Source organism: Micromesistius poutassou (genome assembly GCF_964030765.1).
Source record: "Micromesistius poutassou genome assembly, chromosome: 12".
Classification (NCBI taxonomy): Eukaryota; Metazoa; Chordata; class Actinopteri; order Gadiformes; family Gadidae; genus Micromesistius; species Micromesistius poutassou.
This window is the reverse complement of record NC_140282.1, coordinates 3,729,611-3,751,663: the sequence shown is the minus strand read 5'-3', so window position 1 is coordinate 3,751,663 and position 22,053 is coordinate 3,729,611. Positions and strand designations below refer to the sequence as shown.

Below are 22,053 nucleotides of genomic sequence, written 5' to 3'. Positions count from 1 at the left end.
TGGGTTGGAGAGAAGTTGTTAAAAAAGACCCCTTTCAGTCACCGTGGCAGAACTGATGGCATCTTGGCCCCCACCCTGTTGTGCAAATAGAAATGTGCAGTAATTACATTATTCCAGTGACGCAGCACTCTGTCCTATTTCCACCGGCTGGTGCCATAGAGACAGTGAGCAGACGGAGGACCTGGTCGCCAGGTGAAAGGACCATTTGTTTTCTGTACCTGGAATATTTGGGTGTTGATCCCGGAACATTTGGGTGGCAACCCGGCTGGAATGAGTGGTTTGACTGATCCCTGTAGTTGACTAATTATCTCATTTTTCAGAGTCAAACATGCCTTTGACCAGGCTACGTTTATACCTGATGTGTGTATCTAAAAGGTCAAATATGTTACCTAAAGTATCACCATCGACATATTTTTGTTTGAGATTCCTAGATAATAAACAAACAGGCATATTTATGACATGGTGCAGAACTGCATCACACAGCCGTTTGGACTCATGCAATATAACAGGTTCCATTCATTAAAGGAAATTGTGCAAATATATATTTTTAACATTTTATTTAATGTAGATATTCTTCTCGCACAAACACCACACACATTTCATTTTCCCCCTTTGCATCAGAAATTAAATATTGAGTATATTAATTAAACTGGAAAACTAAATGAAATAAGTGCCACAGCGCTTAGTTGACAATCACTACATACATTTACAGGTTTCTTCCAAATATGTTAGTAGGTGCTTGTGTTGTTTATCAAAGAGCGCATACAATTAAGTCAGGATTGATTGAAGAGGCTCAGCCTCCCATATAAAGTTAACACACAGTAGACACAAAACAAAACATACATAAAAGCAGAAAAGCATTTGTAGGACAAAATTGACACACCGTGTCTTGGAAAAGTCTGGTTAGAAACATTACATACAGAGCACAATAATGGAATAACAGCAATTATTATTATTATTATTAAATTATTAAATTACAGTTATTATTATTATTATTATTATACACACAGGACACGTGCTCTGCACAGCTCTGTGGAAGAAGACGGTAACTTACTGAACACACAAAAACTATGACAATATGTTATAATCAATTCTAACTTGAACCGAAAATAGAAATGTAAAAGTATTTTTTGTATTTTGTGCGTCAATACAAATAAGAGTGTAAAAGTGTAGAATGGGAACGAGGGCGGTTGGCTCAGTCCAGTGCAGTGCAGGGCAATGGCTAATGGATGGGTTAAGCAGAGATACGATCACTGTGATCAATAAATAAATGGTTTCCGATTCAGACATCACCCTACTTAGAGTTTTGAAAACACCCAGACACAACAGAAACTCTTTGGCTGGCTTTGTTGTAATGACTTTGTTGTAATGAAAAAACAAACATTAATTCATTAGCAAAACACATTCAACCTATTTGATGTTTAGATATCAAGGTTAACATTGACCGCAGATGCAACCTGATCGTAAACAGGAAATACAAAATGAAATAGGAAATATGATTTTCAGCAGATGACTTTTGTAAATTACACTGCTTGTTATACTGTATATCTGTGTCATTGAAAGATAATCTGTTAAAATTTCATCATCATTGAATCATCTTTAAAAGAAATGCAAAATGCATGTCTCATACTAAAGTGCCAAAAGTCTATTTGAATTCCGAGCAGCCAGTAGTCAGGTATGTGGAATATTGACCTCTGAAGGGCTTTCTATGTTTGGAAAGAATATGGACCAGACAGACAGTGGGCTACTCATACCCTGTGAACACATTACTCACAAGAGTTGAAGACGTAGCCTATAGGAATGACTCAGGATGACAAGACAACTGGAAAATCTTCACTAAAAATATATATAATATAATAATATATAATATATATCAGGACAAGTTGTATAAATGACAGGGGGCAGGGCACAGCAAAAACATAATGCCCTGATAAGGAATTGACAAATACAATTACCATAAAATAATAAAATATACTCTTGTTTAATCCATTCTCTCTTTTTTTCTGTCTGGATATTTACATTTTTAGTTAAGGGATTTTGTTTGCACTAGATGTTAATTTAATACAGCTAATAAATGATTGTTTTCCCTTCTTAGAGAAGCTCATTGATGGATGATTCTCCTCTCGCCTGGGTGGTCCTCCGCTGTAGTGCTGGCTGTCCCTTGACTGTAAAGAAACAATCAACACAAGAACAATCCGTTAGCACTCAAAACCAACCATGGCACCTCCTCTTGCAGGGAACTCACACCAATGTTAGTAAGAACAGGTCATTTAGGGAACAATTGCTGTGTACGTGTGTGTGTACGTGTGTGTGTGTGTGTGTGTGTGTGTGTGTGTGTGTGTGTATGTGTGTGCATGCATGTTTATACGTGTGTGTGTGTGGTTGTGTGTGTGCGTGTGTGTGCAGTTCTGTTTGTGTGTGTGTGTGTGTGTGTGTGGGTGTGTATCTGTGTACATGTACTGTATGTTTATGTGTGTGTGTGTGTGTGTGTGTGTGTGTGTGTGTGCGTGTGTGTGTGTGTGTGTGTGGTTGAGTCTGTGTGTGTGTGTGTGTGTGTGTGTGTGTGTGTGTGTGTGGTTGTAAGCATGTGTGTGTGTGTGTGTGTGTGTGTGTGTGTGTGTGTGTGTGTGTGCATGCATGTTTATATGTGTGTGTGGTTGTGTGTGTGCAGTTCTGTTTGTGTGTGTGTGTGTGTGTGGTTGTGAATCTGTGTACATGTATGTTTATGTGTGTGGTCCTGTGTTTGTGTGTTGTGTGTGTGTGTGTGTGTGTGTGCAGCTCTGTGAGTGTGTATGTGGTTGTGTATTTGTGTACATGTATGTTTATGTGTGTGTGTGGTTGTATGTGTGTGTGTGCGGTTCTGTGAGTATGTGTGTAATTGTGTATTTATGTACATGTGTGTTTATGTGTGTGTGGTTGTGTGTGTGTGTACACGGACTCACCGGCAGTGCATTGAACCTGCGGTTTCTCCCAGTGTCCGTTGGGCTTGCAGTGCACCACTGGGGTATGTCGCTGTCTGAAGCCTGCGTTGCACTGATAGCGGATGATGGATTTGACCGGGTAGAACTCCTTCTTATCCCCATACTTGCTGGCGTTCTCAACTTCTGGCGGTGCGCCGCATAAAACTGCGGGCAGAATCGCAGTTCAGTTCGATGTTTTTTAAACCTAATCTTAATCTTAATCTTGCTTTAATATGAAGCCTATTTCTAATCATCTGATGCGCTTTCATTTCTTCCCATGATTAAAAAGAAAAAGGCTGGTGCATTCCTGACAGCAGTCTCACACTGAGCTCCATCAGGCCGTGCGTACCTGGGCCTTTCTTGCAGGTGAACGGCAGGTGGTAGTTGCAGGGCACGTCATTCCACTGGCCCTCCTCGTGCCAGATCATCACCACACAGTCCTCCCCCGAGTTGAAGTAGTTATCTGGCTGGTTCGGCCTCCAGTTCACGTATTGCTGAGAACGGATCGATAAAATCAAGGGTTATTTTGATCAGTGGTAAACCCAGTCATGCCAATATCCAAGTGTCTGCTATATTAACATTTCAATAGCAGTCCACTTATTTTTCATTCTGTTCTTTGCTGTTATACTATGTTATCCAAACCTATACATACCAGTGGAGTGCCGTCCGTCCAGCGGAAGTCATTCTCCACTGTTTTATCATTCAGCCCAATCCACTGGTAGTCCTGTGCATTTGCTGTGGGAAAACAGTGAATGAATGATGTGTTTCGCTTCAAAACTGTTCCTTTGCACACAAGCACCTGACCCAGAGTGTTACTCACAGTTGACAAAGTCTTGTTCCTCGGGGGTGATGATGCTGGCCAGATGAGAATCAATGTCCCTGCAGTGCTGTTCCGCATCCAACCACGTCTCTCGTGCAAAGAAGTGCAGGTAGCAGTTGCCCTGGAATTTGGTCCAGCCTTCTTCGCACTTCTGTTCATCTGTCAGCAACCACACCCAATTCAATCAATGTTGTCCCTTCATCTGGCCACTACCAATTACTACTCAGAGTACATACACAGAAAGGCTACCGAGTGGTTAGATCTGTTCAACCCCAACAATGTAGATGTATTTCCAACCTTATAATTTGTATGATCATTACTAAGTGGTATGTTCCATGAGGTTAAACCCATTTTAAACATTGGATTGTCACGTACATAAAATGAGTCAATAATACATAAATAGGAGTTGGATACAGTACGTTATCTGCCATTTTAAAAGTCAGTGTTTAATACACTCTGCTCAGGAAAAAAAAATTGACATTTGAACCTTAAAACAACAAATGTCCCATAATAGAACCACCATTTGACACAATACTTTACCTTGAGTATCATGTGCGGTATTTTGAAGTAAATAGCATACTATGACATTTTTCACTGTAAGAAGAGTTATATTATGACTTGCTGCAGCATGTTAATCATGAAATAGCTCTTGAAGCAAAGCTTATAGACTGAAGCTTCTACATAACCACAGCTCTTAATGATACTGTCCACTGCTGGCCTCCATGTTGTCTGTTGTTAGTAATTATTAGCTGAAGCAGATCCAACCCTACCAATCTCACAGCGATCCCCTCCATAACTGGGCAGGCATAAGCATTTGTAAGAGTCGGCACTTTCCACACAGGTGGCTCCGTTGGCACAGGGGTTGGAATGGCACACATCTACTTCTGCAAAAAAGGCGTTGGCGTGAGGCATTTGAGGCAAAGCTTGGCATATCAGAAGGTGAGACGTATGTGTTTTGGCTGTAGCAGCATATCTTAGATTTTGGTAGAATTTGACTGATGTCCCATGATCCAAAAACAATTATACACTGAGTAACTTTAGTGTTAATATCGTCAACTCAGTGCATATCTGTTAAATCCTCCCCTTCAGGGATTGATACAGTTTAGTTTTGTTTTGGTTAGTTTTGGATCAGCAGTTCAATGTGTCAGAATTCAAATCTGCAAATGAGCAGCGCACGCATACGATGCCAGAGATCATATGTAGCATGGGATGAGCAGGCAGGAAGCAGACTGAGAGCAGACTTACGGGCACAGCAGACCCGTCTGAAGAACCATGTCATAAACAAATGTGACTCACAATTTCCTTTACATGTCGTGTGTTACGTTTTGACAAAAAAACGTACTGACACATAGGACAACGCACCAACAATGAGATTATATGCAAACCAATAAATCATGAAGATGAAATGCAACGCAGCATATCCCGTACAAAATACGGAGAGCAAACAGACAGCAGAAAAATATCATTAGTCCAGTTATTATATTACATGTACTTGTATTTACACTGCTATCTGACAACAATGGAAGCTCATAGTGAATAGCCATAGTGAATAGTGTGACTTACCATTTGCTCCTTCGGTGACGCTAGGTGCCTGAAGAGTCGTGGCCGGGGGTTGGGTGACATTGGCAGCCAGTGCTGCAGGTGCAATGTCAGGGCTTATGCTCCCATACAAATCTTCTGCAGTCTCTACCTTGAGTGTGTTCCCCACTTCTGGCTCTGCTGTGCTTACTGTGAGCTCCCTGTCAGCAGATGTAGTGGGTATAACCAGGGGTTTTGCAGAGTTATCCCCCGATGAGCCACCACTGGTTGTGGGTGAGATGGCATTCCCACTACCAGAGAAGAAGCTTCTGCCGGTGCTTCCGTCTCCACTATACTCCGCTGACCCTAGTCCGAGCTCAAGAGATTGAGTGGCTGTGGTGGACTGCTCTGTCATCTCATTTCCATATAAGAATGTTACACTGCCTTCTTCTTCGCTAGTAGACCACTCAGATCCAGAGATTCCAGATCCAGAGATTCCAGATCCAGAGATACCATATCCAGAAATTCCAGAGCCAGAAATTTCAAACCCTGAGCCTGACCAGGAACCAGAGGGTCCAAATCCAGACATGTCTGCACTACTCCCTTGTCCAGAACCGTAGAATAAAACCCCAGAAGCCTCCCCTTCTCCGGAGGATGACTCTGTAAGGTCAGTTAACCCTGATCCAACAAAGGTTACGCCCGAGAAGAACCCAGAGCCGTCTCCAGAGCCTGAACTACTCAGACCACTTGTCAGGCCTGATCCTGAAGTGCCTCCAGAGCCACTGAACTCAAGCAGACCACCCCCCAGCTCAAACTCCTTATCGACTGAGGTGGAAACGTCAACCAGTTCACCATCTACCAGTAGGATGCGAACCTCTCTATTGCCTGATTCCTCTCCTGATGGTCCGCTGGCACTTCCTGAGGCTGAGAATGCTGATGGGAACCCACTGAACCCAGAAAGCTCTTTGGTTGAGCCAGAACCAGACAACATGCCACAAGATGTTCCACTGCCAGATATGTCTGAGGAGGGAGAGCCACTCTCACCAGAGCTACAACCGGATCCTGCCTGCTCCATACTACCACTAAACATCCCAGAGCTGCTATCAGGAAGGTAAGTGAGGAACTCTGTGCTGCCCTGTCCTGCCTCTTGAGGTCCTCCTGAAGCAGAGCCTTCTCCAGATAGGAAACTGCCACTGCCTGAGAAAATGACTTTGATGACTGATCCAAGTCCACTACCCTCGGATCCAGAAAGGTAGTCACCGCTCAATCCAGATCCTCCACTAGGAAGTTCAGCGCTTCCACTGCCAGACTGCTGTCCAGATCCAGACATGTCTCCTGAAGTAATAAGGTCTCCGGATCCAGATAAGACCTTAGAACCAGATAGGTCTCCAGAACCAGACAGGTCTCCAGAATTTGATGATTCCCCAGAACCAGGCATGGCACCGGATCCAGACAGCTCTCCGGAACCAGATAGGACCCCAGAACCAGACAGTTCTCTACAACCAGATAGGATCCCAGAACCAGACATGTCTCCTGAACCAGATAGGACCTCGGAACCAGGCAGGTCTCCTGATCCAGATTGGTCACCAGACCCAGGCATAACACCAGATCCTGACTGGTCCCCGGAACCAGATGGGTCACCAGAGCCAGGCATAACACCAGATCCTGACTGGTCCCCGGAACCAGATGTGTCACCAGAGCCGGGTCCTGTCCCAGATCCAGATACTGACAGGTCTCCAGAGTGATCACCAGAAGCAATGCTGACTCCCAGACCAGACCCATAATCCGCTGAGCCTGATCCAGAACCTGAAAGCTCCACAGTGATGGGCAGGGCAATGGAAGGAGGTGCTGTAGAAAGAAGAAGATCCAGGTATAAAACAAAGAAGAGAGACGAGACTGTGATGTTTTGGGTGATCTATGTCTTTGCATGTGAGAAGAACGCAACTTACCAATCCCGAGCAAATCATTTATTGATGTAAGGTTTAACAAAGCTTCTTGGATCTCTGTGATGTTCAATCCAGTTTCATTGGCGATGAGCAAAATATCCACTATAGAAATTATCATACATAACATGCTATTGTTATTACAATAAATGAGTTATTATCGGACAACAATTTAATGGAGTTGGCTCACTACGTACCTTTGAAACAATAGGCATCATATTTGGCATAAGGCTCAGGGTTTCCAGTCTGGTTGGAGTGAATATAAACTGTGTGCACTCCTGCCTTCCCTGCCCCACACTGCGCTCTGGGGTTGTTGATGGGGTAACGGACACTGCGGTCAAGGAGCCAGCCCGCACGACACTTATCAAAACCCATTTTCCAGGTGGCATACAACTCTCCTGTGGAGGCCAGGGTTGCTTTGTCCTCCTGACAGCGAGAGAGCGCCTCATCGTACGTGAAACCTTCAGCGGAACTGACGTGGAAGACCTCACCTTAGATATGCAAGAGGAGTAGAGAGAAAGTGTTAGTATTGGTGATGTACGCTGAAGAGCTAAGCTGAGAGCATGGGAACCAAAATTGGAATTCCCACCTTTGAGCCCATCAACGTAGCAATATACATCATAGCGCTCATCTGCTGGTCTCAAGCCATAGGACCTGACCCCGGGCTGCTCCATCAGGTCTCCTGCACACTTATCACGAGGAGACACAATGGGGTACCTGGATGTGGATAAAGAATTGTGGAAGAAATTGTTAATTTGGATAGTGAATGGTTACAGAGCTACACTATCAAGCTCTGAAGGTTTAGCATGTAAGTATTACCTGACTGTCTGATCCAGTAACCAGCCTGCGTCACACTGGTGATAACCAGTCCTGTATGCGGCCTGAAGTTGTTCTGGAGTGGCAATGGATGCCCCGATACTCTGGCATGCCAGCTGTGCCTCCACGAATGAAAGCGCATAGCGACCAGTGCCTGAACGGTAGTGGAACACCAGGCCTAGAAAGGAAAAAAACAACCAGCTTCATATAAATCAGTTGGTAATACTATGTTGTCTTAGATTCCAGTTGGAGACATATTTGGAGTCCTTACCGGTCGAAGGCATCACAAAGCCTTTGTCAGGCTCCCTGTTGATGTGAGTCCTGGTCGTGACCTTCTCTATAACCTCCTGGATGACCTCTTTAATGTTGGGTGGCTGGGTCAGGGACGACTCGGTCGGGCTCTGCGTGTAGTCAAAGGTGGGCTGCTGAGTCTCCACCTCACCAACCGCCTCGCTCTCCTTTGTTGCGCCCAACAGAACCTCGGGGGTCATCGTTACCGTGGCAACACTCAGAATGCTACCGTCCACTTCTGTAAAGGAATCCATGCCTGAGCTCTCTTCGTCTGGGGACTCTGGACGTGAGAGTAGAAAGGGTGAGAAGAGTTTATATCTGTCTTTTCTTTTGCAGGAAGATGGGCAGAGTAATAGCGATAGGAGTAATTGATATACTAACAGTATTCCTGTCGAAAGAGTGACTGTTTATATCCGTCTCTTCTTTTGCCAGAAGATTGGCAGAGTGATAGCGATAGGAGTAAGTGATATGCTAACAGTACCCCTGTCTTGTGTATTGTGGCTGAGGGCACCCACCTGTGTAGCAGAAGGCGTCGTAGCGGGTCTCAAGAAGGGGGTACCCTGTTTGGTTGGCGTGCAGGTAGACAGTGCGTACCCCCAGCAGGCCCCCTCCGCATTGCGGCCTCTGGATATTGATGGGGTAACGGACGCTCATGTCGGCCAGCCAGCCGGCGTTACACACATCCATGCCTCCCTGCCAAGCCAGGTAAAGCTGCCCCGTAGTGGCCAGCTGAGCCCCCTGCTGAGAGCACTGATCCACAGCCTGGGCATGGGTGAACTTAGCCGGAGCACCGCTGTAGAACACTCTGCCTACATGAGATGAAACGATTAAAGGTGAATAGATCATATGAATAGGGGGGATATGAAATCAAGCCTCCATAAAAGATTATGGATAAAACATATCGCAGCAGTTTGTTAAATACCTGTCATCTTCTCAGCGAAACAGTAGACGTCGTAAGTCTCGTTGACTTCTCTCACTCCATAGGTTCTGACCCCAGGAAGGTCATTTTTATCACCATAGCATTTCTCTCGCGGATCATGAATGGGGTACCTTAGGATGAAAAGTGTACTAGGGATTGATCTCAAGTATCCCAAGTTGTCAAAACCATTCATTTACACAGGTCCAAGCCAAATCCCTATATGAAAGTTGCCAACCGACCTGACAGTTTGATCAGAGAGCCAGCCAGCATCACATTGGTGGAATCCATCATCATAAGCAGCCTGTAGCTGTTCTGGGGTAGCAATGACTGCACTGTTCTGGATGCAGGCAGCCTTGGCGTTTTCAAACGTTAAACTGTAGCGAGTAGTTATGGCACGATAATGGAAAACGATTCCTTTAGAGAAAAAGCAAACGCAAGATTTTCACCATGGTATTCCTTATAGTTTTTACAATAGATACAGTATGAAGTATAGACCTTTTAGGTAGAGGGTAAATGAATGACAAGAATAACTTTTCACAACATATGTCTAGCTGTGGTCGGTTCTGGTGTAATACCTTGGACCCGAACGTGTACAGTGTCATGGTGGTCCTCGATACCGTGCTGAACCTCGCAGCGGTAGACGCCCGTGTCATTGGAGCGCAGCTCGGACATCTTGATGCTAGCATCGCTGGGGGTCGAGGGGTAGCCCACCATTTGAACCCTGTCCAGGTAGTTGGCGGCGATGCGCACCCGTCCCTCCATCGCTACGAGTACCGTGGTGACTTTCTCCTTGGTCACGCGGCTCCATTTGATGCGATGAGAGAGAGGTGCAATGGTTGGTGCTCCTGGGTCGTTGACAGTGAGATCCTACAAGGAGGGACACTATTAGTATTTGGCTATCATAAATGGTAAATGGACTCTATTTATATAGCGCTTTTATCCAAAGCGCTTTACAATATTGCCTAACATTCACCCATTCATGCACACATTCACACACCGACGGCAGTGTCAGCCATGCAAAGCGACAGCCAGCTCATCAGGAGCCGTTAGGGTGAGGTGCCTTGCTCAGGGACACCTCGACACACGCTACGAGGAGCCGGGGATCGAACTAGCAACCTTGCGGTTACCAGCCAACTCCCTCTACCTCCTGACCTACTGCCGCACTATAACGTTATACAACAGATTCAGGGCATCTAGCGAATATAAATTCTATATTATCACAATATACCTGGAAGTAGCATGGCAGTATCAGAGATCCTCCCAATAGAGGGTTCTGGGGGCCCTCCAGCGGAATGCTAACACTTAGTACTTCTTCGGGGTCTAGAGGAAGAGAGGCACTTTTAAAACAACCATAATAATCAAAACAGAAAATGAAAGAAATGTGTGTATATATATCTGAAATGTGTTAGTTCTTAATCTCCTGATCCAATGGATGAAGTGATTAAGATAATAAACCTACTATTGAATAGTTTATTAAATCATGAATAAAAAACAATTAGCCTACATACCCAGAAAAGAGACGTCATCGTACATGTAATCAAAGGATGCTGAAATGATGTTTAGACATGCTGATAGTATTGCAATCCTCTTCCACATATTGTGCCTGCAAAATAAAGCGGTAGAAGTAAAACACATCATCTGAATAAGTAAAAGATTAAATACAAAAATAATACATCTTCAATTGAGAGGTTTTAAAATGTCCTTATTATTATCAAACCAACAACATAATAGATACTACAAAGCTTTGCATATTCATTCAACTATTTTCCTATTCTTCACGGTTAACATATTACGTGAACAATACAAATGTCTGTGTGTGCTTGTGTGTGTGTGTGTGTGTGTGTGTGTGCTTGTGTGTGTGTTTTTTTGTGTGTTGTGAGTCTTTTTCCTTATTTACAGACCCATTGGACTGAAAAGCACTTAATGCGTCATGGTGGTCAACAACTTGAGTTGGACTTCCTCTAAACTGAACTTTATCACATGAATGAGTTGCAGTGATTAAAATCGCTAAAGTGTGTGATACAATTCAAATATAAAAACATTTAGAGGTCACAAGGCTAAGAGATTGTCACCTTTGAACCGCAATGTAAAACCTGGCACAAAGCGCTATCCTGGCCTCACCTCTGGAGAGAGCAAACACAGCCGTACAGCTTTTCCGCTTTGGCACCGCCAGACATTCTGCACGTCTGCGCAAACTGGGCTGAATGTCCTTATTCAGGTTTTTATTTATTCAATGCTAATGGTTTTTAGATTAAACACTACACTTATGAGGCGAAAGTGCCCTAAGTGTACCGGACTGAACAAACTATGGCTCGCACAACCCTTTGAAACAAAACAACCCCCCCCCAAATTGGCCATTTTTTTGTGTTTGGCCCCCTAAAAGCGTTTTCTGAGTGAGTGACACATCGTCGACGGTTGAGTTATGTACGGGGTCCTGGCGACGCGCTTCACACTGCGCTCATTCAACTCGAGCGCTGGGAGCTATTCCCGTAGAGACCCCGGGGGCCCATAGACCAGATCTGTTCCCTTCTGAGGCAGGTATTATGGTAGCTCTGACGACATTGGGGCTTATGCAAACATTGCAGTATGGAAGCGCAGAGGCCCTTCCCCTCGTGCCTCAACACTGTGCACATTCAGATGGAATAATTAGAAAGTGCAGAGGCATGAGGCGGACTGATGCTGAATATGGCCGGCAGGACTCCTCTGATCCACAACAAAGCAGCGCTTTAGGAAAGTCCTCACAATTTTCATACATTCTGATGGCTTCGTGAATACATGGAGAGCATTGTTCTTTTGCAGTGAGTATCAACTGAAGAACTTGAACTTTAACTCATACAAGTAGTTCTGTGTGGATCTCCCAAGCCATGAAAGCAACCCATAGTATAGAAACTCATATCAGTATAATAACGTATTATAACATCATAACACTCTAAAATTATAATAACATATTATAACATCATAACAATATAATATAGTGCTTCATGTCAAAGCCATTATCCTAATTTGCTATTAACGTTGTTTAACAACTAAACAAATAAACAAGTAAATAAAATGAGATAAAATTACTAAATGTCCAAGATATACTTCTTGAATCTATAAAAATGTCATACACAGAAAACAAAGTAATTCCTACCTCTTGAGATGTGTTCCCCCAAATAAATGATGATAGTTTCTATATTTCGGTTTGGTGAAGTCTTCAGTGAATTAAATCCCAATCGATGCGTGTCCGTTCTCCAGTGCACCTTGGTCACAAGCACAAACTGAAAAGAGGCTTCCTTCAACCGAGGAACAGGCTTAGTTGTCAAAGTTCGATGAAGGGGCGGAGGGTGCAGACGCCTGGAAAGAAGAGAGACTGTTTCACCTACCCCATGGCACATGGCAGGTATGAGGTAACGTGTCCTGTGTGTGTGTGTGTGTATGTGTGTGTATGTGTGTGTGTGTGTGTGTGTGTGTGTGTGTGTGTGTGTGTGTGTGTGTGTGTGTGTGGGAGAGGGAGAGACAGAGAGTGTGGGTATGTGTGTGTGAGGGGGGTGGATTTGAAATATAAAAATTATATTCCAAATTAAGGAAAACAAAATACTGAGTTAGAAAAAAATAAATAAGCTGTAAAAGCTGCCTCTTTTGGGTTCTTTAGTAAGTTCTATCTACTTATTTTATTAATTTGAGTTTCCATTAGGCCTATATATTTATGAGAACAATATTGAGGTAGAAGTATGTGGTATATTTATTTACTTTTAACAAACTCCATCCAGTGGTTTTGAGACAAAGCAGTTCATTCATGAGTTCCTTTACAGGGGTACTGTAAACCTCTTAAAGGACAGGAAATACCATGTACTGAATACTCACAAACATATCAGGTCTTTGAAATAAACAAACCTTTATTTAAAAGGTTTGTTCATTGTTTGATTTCATTCTAATAAGGTAATAGGTAACATAAGCCTTTTTTAAAGATATTTGTTTGATTGCTATTGTTCAATTATACAAAGGTGTTATAGGCCTACAGTAGGCCAGCTGACCGTTATAGTTATTTGTTGTAACAATGATGTGTGTGTTAATAAATTCTCCATGGTGTTTTCCTTCTACGATACATTCACCTTAGGCCCTCTGAGAGGAAAAGTATTTGAGACTATTTCAGAGCTCTCCATTTAAAAAAAGTCTAAACATATTCACCTGAACTCCACTGGGCAGTATATGGATAGTTTTGGGACAGGGTGTGTACCTAGGTGCTATATTTGTCTTGAAGCATAATGGGAAAATTGACTTGCACTCCAGGAACTGAAGGCAGTACATTTCCTCAACACCCTGTTAGTGTTGACTATAAATTTCCCTGTCAACCAAACAGACACTGGGCAATATTTAACCCTAAAGTCATTGGGAAAGGTTTATTACTTGGAATGTTTTAATGGAGAAAACAAAATAAACAGAAGCAATTTAAACAAATCCTGGGGTTGCATTTGGCTGGAATTGTTAGAGAGATATGAACTAAGATACACACTAAGATACACTTCCCCAGCCAAACAAGTCCCTGACGTTGCTTTGTTCGGTGTAGAGATTAAAAACATGTATATCTCTTAACCATCTCTTTCAACTATTATGTCTCTTTCTTTTCCCAAACCAATGATCCCTAGAATAAAGCAGGTCCAAATAAAGCAGGTCCAGGTGGCCGTTGCTGTAGTGTATATATATATATATATATATATATATATATATATATATATATATATATATATATGTACACTACTGTTCACAAGTTTGGGGTCACTTAGAAATGTCCAAAGAAAAGCACAGTTTTTTTCAATGAAGATAACATTAATAAGTTAATCAGAAATACAGTCTACACATTGTTAGTGTGGTAAATGACTATTCTAGCTGGAAATGGCTGATTTTTAATAGAATATCTACATAGGTGTAGAGAGGCCCATTTGCAGCAACCCTCACTCCTGTGTTCTAATGGTACATTGTTTGGCTAATCGTGTTAAAAGGCTAATTGCACAGCTGAAAACTATTGAAAAAGTATTAAAAGTGAGCTTTCATGGAAAACATGAAATTGTCTGGGTGACCACAAACTTTTAAACGGTAGTGTACATAGGCCTAGATAGATAATAACTATTTTCAGGTCCTGGCCGTTGCTGTTTTGTTTTTAAATATATATAAACAACACAGCACTAGCCACTTGGACCTGAAAATAGTTAATATCTATCTCTCTCTATCTATATATATATATAGATAGAGAGAGATAGATACATAGATAGATTAAAAATATTTCATTATTAAAATTTAGAATTAATTCTGGTAAAAAAAGGTAATTTCTAATGTTAAAAAAATATAATTTTTTTTCTTCATTAATTTTAATCCAATTAATTTAGAGCAATTCAAAATCAAGCATTTTGTGGTTTGCAGAGTTGATCTTGACACTCAAATGGGAAAGAGTGTGTTAAACAATGTTGTTTCAGCTGCCACATAGAGGATAGACTATGCTCCAGCATGACAACCACTACAACTGCGACACGGACACACAGATATGTTTGAAAAAGGCCTATCCGTGGGTGTTTGTGGAGGCTTGTGTGAATTGAACGAACACATCGCCACGAGATCCTATTGAAGGTGTTGCTGACAGAACTCAGACAGACTCTCTTTTCAGCACGCTGCAGCAAAACTGGGGACCGACTGGCTGATAAAGGGCCTTGTCTGACAGACCAATGACCAGACCAGACCCCCGGCAAACCCCCCCACCCTCACGGCACACACTCCAGGGTTTATTAACTGCTGCATTTCCTGCATAACTGCATGGGTGGTGTTTGCAGAGCACACGTGTGTCACCTGAAAACCTCAAGTGGTTTACCTCTGATGTTAAAATAACTTCCAGATGGTTTTCCATAGGGAGTCCATATTGTGTAGGGAGATGAGTGTTAGTTATAGTTTTAGAAATGAATCTCTCTTTTGAATAAAGAGAGATCTACCCCAGATTGCTTTCATGATCATCTATTACAAAGGGAATCTTTGCTTCTCTCATTAAAGTCAGTAAACTGAAGTAAATAATCACTAACATGCTCAGTTAGAATCTATTATAACTATGGAATGCGTACAAAAACCTTAATTTCACACATCCCCATCCCTATAATTCAATATAATAAGCTGTAGTTATATTTAACATCCAATCTATTTCTAGTTATGCACTTTTCACACAGACTTTAATCATTCAGGTTTATTCCATTTCATCAGCCTAACAGATTAACAGCTATAACATTTTGCCCCCGCAGTGTCGGAATCATCGATAAACTTTCTGATAGCATTCATCAGGATACAATTGAAACATGGGATACTTGGGAACCTAGACTGTTGCAATGAACCCTAACCAGTGGCCCATTTGGGTCCATTGATACCTCCTCCCACGCCCCCATCCTGACCTGACCCGGGGCTTTCACACAGTGTACCTCTTGCCATGGCTAATTGAAGCCACGTGCGAGCAATAGGAAATAGGCTGCTTCTATGTTAAAGAGGTCTTTGTGACAGGGGTTTGGATAATGTTAGAGGCAAAGTATAAGGGAGATCAGAGATTAAACCGTTTAAACTGGAGAAAACTGTACAGTCGTTAATTATTCAAGGTTAAATCAGTGGAATAGGTTAGTTGCATAATTGAAAGTACATATCCCAATGGGTCCATGTATGACTGTGAAGGAAAGCAACTTAAAAAATGGATTTATTTATTTGTTTATTCGTTTGTTTATTTATTACACTAATACTATTACTATTGACTCTTCATCTGAAGGACCTACTTATTACGCAAGAGGGCAGTAATGCTCCTTTTCCCAGAGGGAATACCATTCGGAGCAGAATTGCTGTCTTTCGTCACGTATTGGTTAAAACGCAGCTTAGGTCATACCTCTGTGAACAAAATATGCTTTCCCATTGGCTGCCCTTCACGATAATCAGTTTCTGATTCAAATGAGAAACATAAGACTGGTTTCGTGTGCGATCTGTCAAGACAATTAACCGAACAGGACAACACTCTAATGCTACTCTGTAAGTAGCGATGATCTATTTAATAATGTCATGTAAATCCTGTCCGAAGGACGGAAAGTGTGTTCCGTGTTTCAAGGGTTAACCGCGGATATTCGCTGTCATCCAAATGGCTATGGGAGACTTGTTTACGTCTCATAGCCAAATCCACCACACCAGCTAATGTGAAACGCGTTAAACATAGCGAGTGTACTTGTTTTTCATAAATAATTTGCTTTACATGCCACCAGAAGGCTTTTCGTTTGAATTTGGGACGTGTTGGTGGAACGTTTTACTTGAGGTAATGCCTGTGTTATTATCATTTTGCTGAGGCGATGGGCTATGTAGGTGAACGGAGCTAATGAACAAGCTAGTTATTAGCTACATGTTGCCATACTGGTGGATTGTTTTGGTCACTTTATGACTTAGTTCTCGGACATCTAAATGTAAATGCATTGTATGCAACACTGCTTAATACTTGATTTGGAGAATAAGTAAGCGGGCCTTCTGATCATTTCTAATTGTCTAGTGTTTTCATTGACACAACCCTTGCAGTATAATGCTTTGTAAAAAAAAAAAAAAAAGCTGTATGTGTATGCCATGCACGCAATGCTTGAGTGCACGTCATGGTCGCCCTGAGCAGATGACGCAAAAGAGGATTATATCGCAGCTCCAATTAACCTACTTAAGCATGCAAGAGTTAACTTTGCTTTCTGCCAATATGCATATTCCACCTGTTCAATGTTCATAAGACTCCAGCTGACCAGATCCATTCACACTTTTAACTAGGCGTTCGCGCATATGCAGCTGCAGAACAAGGTGACTTATTACAATGGTTAAGGGCATGCATGAAGTCTACTTACTAGGCATTCTCTACCTTCTACCGTAAGCTATTCATGGAATCCTCCCCATTTTTTGACAGTAAAACGACTTTCCAAGGACATTGGGTTTGGGTGAGTCAGATTATTCGGACAAGCATTTAAAAATATCATAAATCAATATAGCCGTATAAGATTACTGATTTACACTATTATACTTGTAATAATATATTTTTTGAATATTGTTATACATTTTATTTTTAAACCAACTCTTTGTTTGTGTTGGTTTAAAACTGGTTTTACCACATCCTATTTCCAACCTGACAAGAAGAGAATTTGTTCAGTGACCTAGGATCCTGGTAATTTCTTGCAACCGCATGTTTGATCTCTTGTCCTGGTTTTACCTGGTTTTGTTTTTATGTATTGGGTTCTTTATTGGGAGAGACTAGTACATACTTGGAAGCTTTAATGTGCAAGGCCCCAGTTATGAACTAATAAGCTGTGCCAACGGCACAATGAGTAGGCAGTGTGCAGCTTTACCTCTGCTCCTGTCAACTCAGTTAATCAAAATCCTTTGAGCGTGGGCACACATGGGGTTTAAATGCAGTGTTAGGGATAGATCCTAGATGTTTGCCTAATTATGTCTTAACCATGTCACCCTTTCTGCTGAGAGATTGTGTCCGGTGCCAAGTATGGCAATAGGCCTTCATAGCTTTAGAAAAAGCCGTGACGGCACCATGGGTTGTCCTTAGTTTTATTTTCTATGTTGTTATTGTAGGATCGATTGAGTCCTCACAGTCTGGAGGAATGATGGGCGACTCGATGACCAAACGCGCGGACCTCTCTCCACTCTAAGTTCTAGAATCTCATGGCAGTCATGTGAAACCCACAATCCGCTCCATGAGTGAAGGATGAGCAACCCGAGCGGCGACTCCACCCCAGGGGAACAGCGGTTAACGCCACCTCCGCCCCCCACCTCTGTCCTCCCCTAGCGATCCACACAAAGCTGGGTATTGCTCTCCTCTTCTCCCTCCACCAGCGGCCACTATTAACCAGCTTTGGTCCAGCTAAGCCCATCCCAGACCCCTTCCTGTTCTCCCTGCCGGTGCCACCGCCCCTCCCCTCCCCCCCCCACCCCCTTCCGCTCCCCTCTCCTCCCCCATCGTCTTTCGGGCGGTTGAGTTGGTGTGCGATGGCGCGGCGGCAGGACGCTGATGGGTGCCGCGGCGGACTGTGATGTCACAGCCCAGCAGCCCGGGCGAGAGCCAGCGTGGCGCTCCGAGATTCTTTGTGGGCTGCGAGGACGATGAGAGCGAGGACCCGGAGGACCGCACCAGGACTGACATGGAGCTGTACATGGACGACGAAGACGGCGATACGGTGGGTGGGCCCCACACCCCGCCGTGGCTTTCTTAGGGGCCTCTGTTGTGGCGCATCACTCACCCATCACATTTACACACACGCGCCATCGGCGTCCCGTTACAACGCTCGTAGCTTCAGGTTACCCAGGTCAGAGTGGGGTTACCCTACGAGACTCCCAACAGCCAGCGATCATGCAGATGTCATGTTTCATGTCGTGGTGTAGGGGGCCAGCTGACGACGTGTGCGCCGCTGTGTTTGTTTCCCCCAACAGCCCCCCGAGCGCCAGATTGTGGTGGGGATCTGCTGCATGATGAAGAAATCCAAGTCTAAGCCCATGACCCAGATCCTGGAGAGGCTGTGCAAGTTTGAGTACATCACGGTGGTCATTTTCCCCGAAGACGCCATCCTCAACGAGCCTGTGGAGAAATGGCCTTTGTGCGACTGCCTAATTTCTTTCCACTCTAAAGGTGGGACCCCCTGTACACACTCACTCACACACACGCATGCATGCACACACACGCATGCATGCACACACACACATGCATGCACGCACGCACGCACGCATGCACGCACGCACGCGCACACACACACTTTACAAAGCCGGTGGTCACATGCTATGAGCACACTCACCCCCACTATAGTTGGCCAGTGTCTCCTGAAGAATGACCACATAGAATTAATCCATGCACATGCCAAACCGACACCCTCATATGAAACAATACGAGCATTATGTGACATCCAAACATACGGTAGCTGATACGGTCAGGGTAACAGACTGCATTGTGTGGATGGAGACTGTAATTCTGCAGCACATGATTACATTTGACAAACAACTGGTTGATCACATTGTAACTGTCTGCTTTTTATTTACTACGTGGTCTGGAGAACAAATGTGAAATTGTATACTTGTGTACTGGAAAGCTGATATTTTAAGCTGATATTTAGAGTTTGTCCTAAATACTCCCTGTGCTCTCTTCACCAGGATTTCCACTGGATAAGGCTGTGAGTTACGCCAAGCTCAGAAACCCCCTGCTCATCAATGACCTGAACATGCAGTATTACATACAGGACAGGTACAACCCATCTTCCACCACTTAGCTTGCATTGATTGCAGAAACCGTACCGCGCAACAATGGATTTCCTCAAAGGGAGCAGTAGAAGCGGGTTAAAGCCTGGTGTGATTCACTGATTGATTGCTTTGTTTTAATTTCAGGAGGGAGGTTTATCGGATCCTGCAGGAGGAAGGGATTGACCTGCCGCGCTATGCTGTACTGAACAGAGACCCAGACAACCCAGATGGTCAGTCCCTCACTGCTCTCTGATCTGTTGTGTGGCCTTTTGCACAAGCGTTTTAAAAAAAACTCATGCGCCTTTTGGACCGTGGTGGCATAGAAGTGGTAGTATATTTGAAACTGCACTCATCCCGTCAAGAGTGTTTAACTTTCTCCACAACTGGAAAAACTCAAGACAAAGCATCAAGACAGAGCTAATGAACAAGCTAGTTATTAGCTACATGTTGCCATCCTGGTGGATTGTTTTGGTCACTTAATATATGCAACACTGCTAAATACATTGATTGTATTGACATTGTGATTTTTAATGTTCCAATGTTTTATTTTACACAACCCTTGCAGTATAATGCTTTGAAAAAACGCAAGCTGCATGTGTGTGCCATGCACGCAATGCTTGAGTGCACAGCATGCTCACCCTGAGCAGATGACGCAGAAGAGCCCACGAGTGCTTAACTTTCTCCACAAACGCCAAACTATCTAACTCGTTGTCCGGCCAGCACTCCCAAAGGCTATCAATTCTAACAATGCGCCCGGATGCAAGTATATATTTAGGGCTCTTGATAAATTTAGTCCTAAATGGGAGTGCAACGGAGTGTGCAGCACACTGCAAGTGGTGACTTGCTCCCTCCGGTATTCAAGCTCTGTCTGTAATGCGGTAACATGTAGACACTTAAGTCCCCGAGGGGAAGCAGCTGATCCCCCAGTTAAGTATGGCACAGCCGTCGACGTAAACGTCCCCCCCGCAAAATGTGTCAATAACTCCATTCATGGTGATCCAGGGAAATGTGGAAAGGTGGGGAAAAGTGTGTGTGTGTGTGTGTGTGTGTGTGTGTGTGTGTGTGTGTGTGTGTGTGTGTGTGTGTGTGTGTGTGTGTGTGTCCGTTGTGAGTCTGCCCCTTATATGATACGATAGTACGATACGATAATACTTTATTGTCAGAGCATGTCTGACATTTGTCTTGCATCCCAGCAACTCTATTTACAAGACATCAGGACAGGACATCAAAAACAGGAAATCAAGACAGAACCCAAAAATACATACATGCATCATAACATTACAACAACAGACGACAACATTTAAAGCTCATCAGCATGCATTTGATCTGGGATTAAGTGCCTGATTCACTTCGAGGATTGACTGGTGAACAAAATAGTCCTACATTCAGAGAGTCAAACATTCAGACCTTTCTGAATGTTGGAACCCTATATCTCAGTTTTGATGGTAGTAGATCGTTCAGGACATGGTTGGGGTCGGAGGAAATGTTGTAAGCCAACCTCAGTATGTTTTTATGGTAGGCTGATTCATACAGTTTCTGGAGTGGTTGACCTAGTTTCCTTGAGCATATTTTCAATTTTGATTTTAAAGGAGCAGACAAACTCTTGCACCATGCGGTGGTACAGTACCGTAAAACACTCATCATCACCTTATGGCTGTTTGTGTCTGCGGTGGGTCCACAGAGTGCAGCCTGCTGGAGGGGGAGGACCAGGTGGAGGTCAACGGGGAGGTGTTCCCCAAGCCCTTCGTGGAGAAGCCCGTCTGTGCCGAGGACCACAACGTCTACATCTACTACCCCACCTCGGCGGGCGGTGGCAGCCAGAGGCTCTTCCGGAAGGTGTGGATTTCTTAAAACATGCATTCAAAACACCGCCATTCATGCGGCTCGCACGCCACCCTCCACCCTCTCCTCCCCTCCCTTTTGAGTCTCATATTCCTGGAGTAGAGGATCGTGCTTCACACACCCCACCACCACTCCCTACCACCATCCCCACCACCACCCCCCTCCCCACCACATGGCCACCACCACAAACCCACAGAGGTCACGTTCCGTAGTTGAAGCAGTAACGTTATATTTGGAATGTGTTAGTGGAGCCTCTGCAACATTTACCCTCCCTCCCCCATTATCCATGAGGTAATAACAGTAATAACAGCATCTCAACAGCAATAGTCCAATCCAACAGAAATAACACTTCAGCAGGAATAAATTTCAGGCAGCAAAAAACAAATCATCTCTTATCCAAATTAAACCTCTTTAAACCTCCCCTAAAAAATGTAAACTCAGCACCGCATAGAGCAAAAGACGCACAAAGACATGAATGTACCTGGCTGTTTTCACCAGAACCACCCCCCCCCCCCAAACCTCAGTCGACTCCCTCCAACTGTGCTGCTGTTGTGCTCGTGTTGTTTCAGATTGGCAGCCGGAGTAGTGTGTATTCTCCCGAGAGCAGTGTGCGCAAGACAGGCTCCTACATCTACGAGGAGTTCATGCCCACGGACGGCACCGACGTGAAGGTAGCGTTCGCCTGCCTGTTGGTGA

General features: G+C 43.8%; 2 protein-coding genes across 6 annotated transcripts in view; one reads left to right on the top strand and one right to left on the bottom strand.

Annotated features, from left to right (window-relative positions):
- Positions 1-2,091: 2,091 nt before the first annotated feature.
- Positions 2,092-10,863, bottom strand: LOC311356507 (aggrecan core protein-like; the record flags this gene model as incomplete). Its single annotated transcript, XM_084476298.1, has 18 exons — positions 2,092-2,165; positions 2,943-3,125; positions 3,310-3,454; positions 3,613-3,695; positions 3,781-3,939; positions 4,551-4,664; positions 5,344-7,146; positions 7,248-7,346; positions 7,439-7,732; positions 7,831-7,958; positions 8,061-8,235; positions 8,329-8,628; positions 8,864-9,157; positions 9,271-9,398; positions 9,507-9,681; positions 9,843-10,134; positions 10,496-10,587; positions 10,776-10,863. 18 exons carry the CDS (start codon positions 10,861-10,863, stop codon positions 2,092-2,094), a joined length of 4,626 nt encoding a protein of 1,541 aa, XP_084332424.1.
- Positions 10,864-16,226: 5,363 nt separating this feature from the next.
- LOC311356657 (inositol hexakisphosphate and diphosphoinositol-pentakisphosphate kinase 2-like) overlaps positions 16,227-22,053 on the top strand; it is a 35,705-nt gene continuing 29,878 nt past the window's right edge. For 3 of the 5 annotated variants that reach the window (XR_014637679.1, XM_084476462.1, XM_084476459.1), the window contains exons 1-7: positions 16,227-16,290; positions 17,863-18,464; positions 18,718-18,913; positions 19,429-19,519; positions 19,660-19,745; positions 21,197-21,351; positions 21,927-22,028. Coding sequence is in view for 4 of the 5 variants with exons in the window: in XM_084476462.1 (XP_084332588.1) it covers positions 18,321-18,464; positions 18,718-18,913; positions 19,429-19,519; positions 19,660-19,745; positions 21,197-21,351; positions 21,927-22,028 (774 nt within the window). In the remaining variant the exon portion in view is untranslated. Of the gene's footprint in view, positions 16,291-16,421; positions 16,568-17,188; positions 17,220-17,862; positions 18,465-18,717; positions 18,914-19,428; positions 19,520-19,659; positions 19,746-21,196; positions 21,352-21,926; positions 22,029-22,053 lie in introns of those variants that run through there. The other 2 variants (XM_084476460.1, XM_084476461.1) reach the window with 2 other exon arrangements.